At 39.6% G+C, this 9,833-nt stretch overlaps 1 protein-coding gene across 1 annotated transcript in view; it reads right to left on the minus strand.

The window, feature by feature from the left end:
- The window catches only part of CPLANE1 (ciliogenesis and planar polarity effector 1), a 231,606-nt gene that overhangs the window by 138,892 nt on the left and 82,881 nt on the right, over nucleotides 1-9,833 (minus strand). The window contains exons 24-25 of the mRNA XM_042782397.1: nucleotides 7,978-8,278; nucleotides 4,271-5,210 (exon numbers count right to left, since the gene is read on the minus strand). Of these exons, the coding sequence (XP_042638331.1) occupies nucleotides 4,271-5,210; nucleotides 7,978-8,278 (1,241 nt within the window). The remainder of the gene's footprint in view (nucleotides 1-4,270; nucleotides 5,211-7,977; nucleotides 8,279-9,833) is intronic.

Here is a 9,833-nt window from a genome sequence, read left to right on the forward strand (position 1 = left end):
AGGAAATCAATGTCATTTACAGTAGCTACCGAAAAAATAAAATACTTGGGAATAAATCATATCAGAGACACAAAAGACATATAAAAAGAAAACAAAAAAGACTACTTCAAGAAACCATAAGAGATCTACAGAAATGGATAGGAAGACTGAACACTGTGAAAATATCAAAACTACCCAAAGCAATCTATACATTCAATGCAATTCCAATCCAGATCCCATCAACATTCTTTAAGGATATGGAAAAAACAATCCCTAGTTTTATATGGAAAGTAAAGAGACCTCGGATAAACAAAGCACTATTGAGGAAGAAGAACACAGTAGGAGGTCTCACACTTCTGGATCTCAAAACCTACTGTACAGCCAGAGTAGTCAAAACAGCCTGGTACTGGTACAACAACAGACATATAAACCAGTGGAACAGACTTGACAATCCAGAAATAGATCCATTAACCTATGGTCAGCTGATTTTTGACAAAGGACTGAAATATGTTACATGGGGAAGAGATGTCTATTTAACAAATGGTGCTGGATCAAAGACTTAAATGTGAAACCTAAAACTATGAAGTTCCTCAAGCAGAAAATAGGAACAAATTTTAGGGGCCTTAATTTATGGCATAAATAGACTGTCAAGCATAACTCAAAATGCACAAACAGCTGAAGATAAACTAGATGAATGGGACCTTCTAAAAATTAAAATTTTTATGTGCTTCCAAAAACTTCTCCAAAAGAGTCAAAAGAGAACCTACATATTGGGAAAAAATAATTGGCAATGACCTATCTGACAAAGGACTTATCTCTAAAATTTATAGAAAACTCCAACACTTAAACAACTAAAAGACAAACTATTCAATTAAAAAAATGTTCAGAAGACGAACAGACACTTCACTAAAGAAGATAGGCATCCAACGAACACATTGTTCTGGTTATCTAGTGCCGCTCTGACAAGAATATACCACAAATGAGATGGCTTTAACAAACAGTTTATTCTCTTACAGTTTGGGAGGCTAGAAGTCCAAGTTCAAAGTGCCAGGCTCTAGGGGCTAGGTGAAAGCCTCCTGACCTTGGGCTTCAGCTCTGCCTCTTGCTCCCAGCCCACTGGAGCTAGAGGCATCTCTTCTCTCAGGCAGCTACTGGCTGCTGAAGCTAACAAGCCCAAGGTCAACAAAAAAAGGTACAGTCCCGATGTTACCAAACCACACGGCAGGCCATTAATTCAAGTCCATTGTAAGTCCCAAGGTTGGCAGGGCATGGCAGAATGCTGAACCATGACACAGCCACATGCAGAGTCCAAGCGTGCCATATGCTAGAGAATATCCCCAAGGCTTCTCCTTATATACAGGAAGGAGACCACATTCCAAAGGCAGCTACTCAGATGTTTGTGGTAGATCCCACCATGGAGTTGATTACCAGTCTCATCATGGGGAATAACTACCACCAGCTGCCCAGCCACTCAACCAGGCCCAGCCAAGTTCACATATAAATTTAACTACCACACAAATGAAAATATGTTCACAATCATTAGCCATTAGAGAGATGCAAATCAAAACAACAATAAGATACCATCTGGCCCCAGCACTAATAGCAAAGTTCAACAAGACAGAAAATAACAAATGCTGGCGAGGATGTGGAGAGATAGGGACTCTCATACACTGCTAGTGGGACTATAAAATGATACAACCACTGTGAAAAGCAGTATGGTGATTTTTAAGAAAGTGGGAATTAGATCGAAAATGGTGTCTCTCTTGTAGCACACATGCTAGTTCCCTCTACCATCTTAGTGAAGCAGTTTGAAGCGGGGATTCTGGTGCTCTGAACAGTTTATTAAATCAGAGTACACCAACTCAGGGGAGTGGGATTAAAAGGGAGAAGGGGGCAGTGCAATTATCCAGGGGCAAAAAAAAAAAAAAACAACAGGTGAACCTGCCCTGTGGAGCACTGACAGGCAGGTGAGACAGGGCATTGGAGGGCTCCATGGGGCAGTGGGAGAGAATGTACCGCACCAGAAGACTGGGGGCTGCTCCACAGATCTGCCTTCAGCACCTACTTGTATTACTGGTAACCTTGGGACCGCTGGGAGGAAGCAGGGACCCCCTGGCTCCAGGTGCTGCTAAAGTGGGAGCAGAGAGGAGAATTAGGCCACAAGTGGGCAGGTCCTGGGACAAACACCTGTCATGGATTGGGCAGTTATCCTAGGTCAGCTTTTTGGTATGGAGGGGCCTGGAGAGTGGGGTTTTTGTGGCTGTCTGGACCTGAAGGAAAATGGTGGCCCCTTAACAGCTGGAGTCTTTGCTGAACTTCAGCTAGCAGTCTGTGAGTAATAGTATAATGTCATCATTAGCAGCCTGCTCAAAGCTCTAGAAATGGCTCCTAGTACCTGGGAGCTTTTTTTTTCTCTTTTCTTCCTCTTGTCCCCACCTCTCCCCTGCCTCATCCAATAGAAAAATCAGATTCAGCCACCATAACACCTGCCAGCTCAAATCCTAAACTACCTTCATGACAGAGACCTGCATCCACATTCCATACAGTGATTCCATGATTACAAAGAAAACTGCAGAGCAACCCAGCATACCTGAATTAATAACCACAAAAATAAAATACACCAGCTCCACCTTTTCAAAATATTAAATAATAAAAGCAAGACCACTCAACCCAGGGTAATACACCCACATACTGTATGGAGATGCATCCCTTGGCACAATCGACCATGGGGCACCAGAGGGGCAACATTCGCATGGAGAAAATGCAGGATGCACAGGAGTGCATAACTACAAAGGGCACAGAACGGGGTGGTTATGGGGCAGGGAGGGGAGGAGACTGGGTTAGGGTTGGGGATGGTAATTGGGGAGTGCAACTAAATGTACATGAAATGTTGAATGTAAAACAAACTCTGTTCGTAAACTTGCACCTAAAGCACAATAAAAAAAATAAAAATAAATATATAAATTGCAATTAACAAGTGGTTTGAGGAGCTACAAAGGAAACATGATTCTTGAGAGAAATGTGATGTATTTCTGTGCAAGTGTTGTTTCCATTTCCATCAGAGTGGGTAAATGTGGGTCTTGTGCTTTTATTACTCCTGGATGGCAACTGTCTATTTTATAATTACTGATAAAACAATATATTTAAATTTACTATAAAAAGAAAGTTGGTATGGGTCTCTCCTCATCCAGAGCAAAGAAGAATGAAGAAAACCAAAATTCAGGGAAACAATTAGTCCTAGCGACTGGTACACCTTCTGATCTGCAGCCTATATGACTATGAGACCAGAAGAACTAGATGGTGCCCAGCCACCACTGTCATCCACTTGAAAGGAGATCTATGTAGGAGATCCTTGATAGAGAGGAAGAACAATGTGGAACAAAACTTAAAATCACTGGAGGAAAAAAAAGGAGGGGACCAGGTTTGCTGGTCCAACAGAGCCAGAAGGAACCACTGAGACTATGGCCCCTAGCTGCCTTTTGGATCTGGAATCGAACCCACACCTGTGGTTTCCAGCCAAACAAAAGATAGGCATATGAGTTGAACATTTACCTCAAGTAGGTACACTCCTTGGAGAGAACAATCATGGGAGAAAGAAGGGCTGCTTATGCACAGGGAGACAGCTCAGGGGACAGGAGCCCATGGAGGGATGGACACTGGGAAGAGGTAACTGTGAGGAGGAGGTGGGAGGGGAGCTGTTGCATTGTGGTAAACTGTGGTCAATGTCATGAGACAGTGTATATGAACTGCTGTATGGAAAGTGAATTTGCTCTGTAAATCTTCACCCATATCACAATTTAAAAAAAAAAAAGTTGGAATTAGAAATACCATTTGATCCAGCAATCCTATTACTAGGTATATATCCTAAAGAAGTGAAAGCCAGGACAAAAACAGATATATGCACACCCATGTTCAGCGCAGCACTACTTGCAATAGCAAAAAGATGGAAACAACCTAGGTGCCCATCAACAGAAGAATGAATAACCATACTGTGGTACATAAATAGAACAGAATAGTCGTAACACTAAATAATGTAGAATCTGCAAAACACTGCATAACATGGATGAACTTGGAGGACATTATGCTGAGTGAAATAAGTCAATCACAGAAGGACAAATACTGTATTAGTTCATTATTGCAAAAAGTCAAGGAAAGGTTTATATATGGAAGGGAACTTTCTTTTTTGGTTACCAGGGGTTGCAGGGGAGAGGAGGAAACACTGCAAAAGTAAAAATAAAAATAAATAAATAAGAAATTTCATTTGTATATAATAAAGAATTCATGCACTTACCTTCATAATGGCATTTTTTGCTTTATTTGTAGCAAAACAGGGTTGTCCTAAAAGCCATAATGATGTAAGAATGGCAGCTGCAGAAGTCTTTACACGAATTACTGGACTATATTCCCAGGATGATTCAATGATACTAGAATCACAGAGCAGTCTTCTTTCAGACCATCTTACCATCCATTCCAGCAGCCGTCCTATACTGTCAAATGTGTTACTTAGTGCCAGTGGAAGATCTTCTTGAGGATTAAGATCATCGCTTCGAATTGCTTTGAAAATACATCTACTAGTTTTAATGGAATTGGGAGTCCAAATAATGTGAGTAGACAATCTGTGGACTAAAGGCTTCTCTCGGTTATCATTCTGCATTCTGTAAACTGAGTTTTGTTTTAAACTAAACAATCCACTCTTCATTTCATTTTTACTGACTTCATTCAAAGGATTCTTGGCAAGAGCCCTGATGCCTTGATTAACCACTACTGTAGTAGAAAGTGTCTGGTTTTCCAAACGTACGGCACAATCATTGTTTAAAGAGGAGGAGTTTTCAGATTCATATGACTCAGGAGCAACAACAAAGCAAGAGCCAGCTCTAAAAACGTTCTGGCTTTTGGTTTTACCCTGACGTCGTTTTAATGTTGTATGCACATCAAAAACTAAAGAATTAAGTTCGTGTTCTCTAAGATGTGAAGAAAAACTGGTTAAAAACGGAATACCTGGATCACTGGAACTAAGTAGATCTCTTTCAAGAACATAACTCAAGAAGAGATCAAGGAATTTAATATATTCATCATCATCACGTTCAAATTCCCAAACACCTATTACAGGAACTGTATTTTGTGATGACTTTTCATGATCTTTTCTTTTAGAGTTTTCTTTCTGATTATATACTTTCTTTTCTTCATTGGGTTTACCAATCAATGTTAATTCCAAGTGATTTGGGGCATTTCTGTAGTAGGAAAAAATTGAAAAAGACAAAATAATTAAAAATCATTTAATCACTAAAATTCATCTTTGAACAGACAATAAATTTTCTCTCCAATGATTAAATCATGTATCATTTTTTGTGCCTCTATTATCTTTTAAATGAGGGATTGGGGTTATACAATTTATTAATGTAATTGATGTCACTAAACTGTACACTTCAAAAAAGGTGAATTGGCAAATGTTGTGTGATATGTATTTTTACAGCAACAGTAACGGGGGGGGGGGGACAGCATCTGCTAATGCTGCTAATGCACAATCAAATACCTCATGGGATTTGTTTTCTTGATTTGGAGGTTTAAGGTCATGGTTCATGCAGCATCCCAATTGTAGCAGGGTTATGTGTCAACTTGGCTGGGCCTGGTTTTGAGTGGCTGGGCAGCTGGATGTAGTATTCCTCATGGTAAGACTGATAATCAACCCCATAGTGGACTCTACTGTTAGCAGCTGAGTAGCTGCTAGTGATGTGATCTGCTCTCAGTATATAAGGAGAAGTTCTAGGAATGATCTGGAGCTTTTTGGCACACTTGGGCCCTGCATGTAGCTGAGTCTTCATTTAGCAGCCTGCCATGTTTCCTGCCAAATCTTGGGACTGTCTCTGGACCTGAATCAATGGCCTACCGTGTAGTTTGGTAATATCAGGACTGTGGGTTTGTCAGCCTCATTAGCCAGCCTGAGTGAAGAAAGCCTCCAGCTTCAGTGGGCAGGGAGCAAGAGGCAGAGCTGAAACCCAAAGTCAAGGGGTTTTCACCTAGCCCCTAGACTCTGGCACTTTAAACTCAGATTTCTAGCCTCCCAAACTATAAGAGAATAAACTCCTGTTTGTTAAAGCCATCCACCTGTGATATATTCCTCTCAGATCAGCACTAGGTAACCGAAACACCTTAATTGGCTTAATATCATTCTTAGTACTCTGTTCTACCTCCTACTGCAGCACATAGTGCCTGGTGTTTTAAAAGCCTGCAAGTTGCCATCCAACATACAACAGTTGGGTTCTATCCACCTGAAGCAGCAGAGGAACAAGAGAAGGAACAGGAGGAGGAAATGGAATGCATGGCTAATTGCCCCCGTAAACAATTCTCTCCTATGTTATGAGACCAAAAGAATTGGATGTGCCTAGCTATCATCACTGAATATTTTGATCAAAGATTTTATAGAAGAATCCTGATCAAAATAGGAAACGCAGAACAGAATTTCAAATTCTCATGGAAGCCAGACTTCCTGGAGCCATTGAGGCTGGGTAACACCCCTCCCATGCCCCAGTGAAAAAAATTGCCCTGAGATAATATTTAAATTCAAAATTAAGCCATTAACATCTGAAGTCTTCTTTAAACCAAATAGTTTGCCTTAACTAGCAAAATTGTTTGCTTTGTGTATTGTACTCTTTTAAAGAATTGTCTATATGGGATTAAACTGACAACAGCAACTCAAATGGTTAGATAAAAGCTTAGGGGGCAGTGAGTTTATGTTAATGGTGGAGGAATAATTTGGAAAATGACAGTGAGAATGGTTACACACTTTGAAAAATGTAACCACTGTCACTGAATTGTACATGTAGAAATTGGTGAATTGGTGTATGTTCTGCTGTGTATATTCTTACTACCGATAATAAAACTGTAAAAATAAGTAAATGAGGTGTTAGAATAAATGCTATTTTCTAGAGTCCGCATTCTATGACCCCCCCAAAAAATCTTAGTATCAAAAGGCAAAATTTGCATGTGTTCATGGATATTTCACTATAAAGGAACATGATGATGTTCTGAAGAAAATTTTCTTAAAGACACAAATACAAAGTTAATGAAAACACACCACCAATACACACTTTTGTTCTGCGTTTGTTGTTTCTCTCTCTCATCTGCATCTTTCAGCCACCCTTATACCATTTGAAACAAGAACACTCTCAGGATTGTTTTTCACCAAAACATTGAAAACGTTTTCCAAATACCTTCAGCTGCTATTAAACTTTCAGGACTTAACTGATGACCCAAATTACTTTTAAATTTGTTTCCTTTCAACATATTCCTTAGGGCAGAACACAGACCTGCCTCAGAGTCCCTCAAGGAAAGAAATGAAAGTTTCCTATTAGGCTTCTAGGTTAAAGACATCATATCTCTTCTTACTTAGAATGTACAATAAGCAGCCTTCAGGGTAAACCTGTGCTAAGATTGAAGCACTGTTGTTTTGTGAAACAAGCACAACATTTCTAATGCTATTATATATGGTTTAGTAGATGGCTGGAGTAGTTGGGATTATTTCATTTAAGATCATGGTTGACTATACAATCTTTTAGTCATGAGAAGAATAAACTGCATTGTAGATACTGTAATTATAACATAAAAATATCAGTAACAGAGATGATAAGCAAGAATTTATGGACAAGTTTCAAAGATGAAATCCTTAAAAATGACATGGTTAACCCAATAATCCCAAACTACTTATGTCTAAAGAGTATTAAAAGACTTCTAGAACTTATCTATTTATTTGATTTTATAATCTCAGATGGCAAAATTATTTCCTATCTCAATACTTAAGATTTTCAAAAGTACAGTCTCCTTTTATACTCCTAATATCCTTGTGAGCAGAGAGAGTAGTAGATAATTTATCATTCATATTATTAATAGCACAGTCAATGGGGGTTGCTGGTACTAGTAATCAGCTTATCATTTACATGAAAATATTAAAAAAATTTTTTTTCCAAAGGAAGTGAATGCTAGCTAGCTATTGAGTTTTACCTTTGATAGAAACATATCCTGCTTTTTTCTTCCACTGACGAAACTTCAGAGAAAGTATCTGCTGGATCTGCATCACTGTGAACCAGAGTAATCCCCAGTTCTGTGAGTGTACTCCTACTCAAACTAGTCCCCAGTGAAAACCTGTCAAAAACTGGGGTGTCATCTGTTTTCTCTTCTTCAATTGGTTCCCATATATTAGTCTCAAAAGAACCTATATTTCTCCACACACGCTTTAGAGCTTTCACTCTTACTTTATGGATAGAATGCATGGTAACAGACATCATTTCCTCAGTTTGGGGACCTAAAAAGAAAAGAATAAAAAGACTTATAGCTCATTAAAATGTTTCAACCTAAGATACACAGAAACACAATTCTGGTCCCTCCTAAACACATATAAATGATGACTGAGGGTGATTTTAGCATTCTTACAAATCATGCTTTCTTTAGTACAGGACTTCGAACCTGTTCATTCCTGTTTGACCCTCTGCGGCAAATTTGCATTTCCACCTCCAGATATACAATCAGAATCTACACTAAAATAAGATCCTTAAACCTAAGATTCTTAAACTTAAGAATTAACTGGGGATTTTGTTAAAATATAGACTCTGATTAAGTATATCTATAAATTCGCAGTAGTAGGTTGAACCACAATGAACCAGTTCAAATCTCTACTTCAGTATTTAGTAGAAAATTCATATTTTAGGGGAGAATTGTAGAAATGAGTCAGGATCCATTAAAGAATAGTAAAAGGAACAGAACCCAGACCCCATAAAAGTGTGCCCTACTGCTTATGCACAGGGAGACAGCTTAGGGGGCAGGAGTGCATGGAGGGATGGACACTGGGAAGAGGTAACTATGGGGAGGAAGTGGAGGGGAGCTGTTGCATTGTGGTAAACTGTGGTCAATGTCATGAGACAAAGTGTATGTGAACTGCTGTATGGAAAGTGAATTTGTTCTGTAAATCTTCACCCAAATCACAATTAAAAAAAAAAAAAAAAGTTTTGATTTGGGTGAAAAGAAAGGCAATGTACCAAATGTGAGTGATCAATATAGTGGCATTGAGGAAGAGAAAGACATAGAGAGGTACGTGGGAAGTACAGACAACAAAGATGAACCCTTTTGCACATATAGTACGACATGGTCAGTGAAGGCAAACACGGGTATATGGGTGGATAGATGGGTGGAAAGGCTGAACTATTAGCTATGTCTATGAAGTGGGGAGTGCACCCAAGAACATGTATAGGGTTGGCAGACACTGGTCCTATAACTTTATGTGTATGATCTGAATACCCAGATGTAAAATGGAGCTGACAAGGGGCAAGGTTGTAGTCACTGCTTGGTCACAGGCAGCTACCCAGAGGGACCTAGTAGTTGAACCTGTGGGCTCGGGACCATAGTTGCAGAGGACATCAAGCTCAATTGGCATAACATACTATACAAAACATTGTTCCACCTCCTACTGTGGCGAGTAGCGACTAGGATCTTAAAAGCTTGCAAGCTGCCATCTAGATGCAATGATGGGTCTCTCCTCATCCAGAGCCAAGAAGAATGAAGTAAACCAAAAATTCATGGAAACAATTAGTTCTAGCAACTGTTACACCATCTGATCTGCAGCCTATACGACTATGAGACCAGAAGTACTAGATGGTGTCCTGCTACTACTATCAACCACTTGCAAGAGGATCTATGTAGGAGATCCTGGATAGACAGGGAGAACAATGTGGAACAAAACTCAAAATCATTTGGAAAAAAAAAAGGGGGAGGAGACCAGGTTTGCTGGCCCGACGGAGTCTGGTGGAACCACTGAGACTATGGCCCCTAGCTGCCCTTCAGGTCTGGAAATGAACGCACACCTG

Source organism: Orycteropus afer, unplaced genomic scaffold (assembly GCF_000298275.1).
Source record: "Orycteropus afer afer isolate SDZICR_OR568_19922 unplaced genomic scaffold, OryAfe1.0 scaffold00300, whole genome shotgun sequence".
NCBI lineage: Eukaryota > Metazoa > Chordata > Mammalia > Tubulidentata > Orycteropodidae > Orycteropus > Orycteropus afer.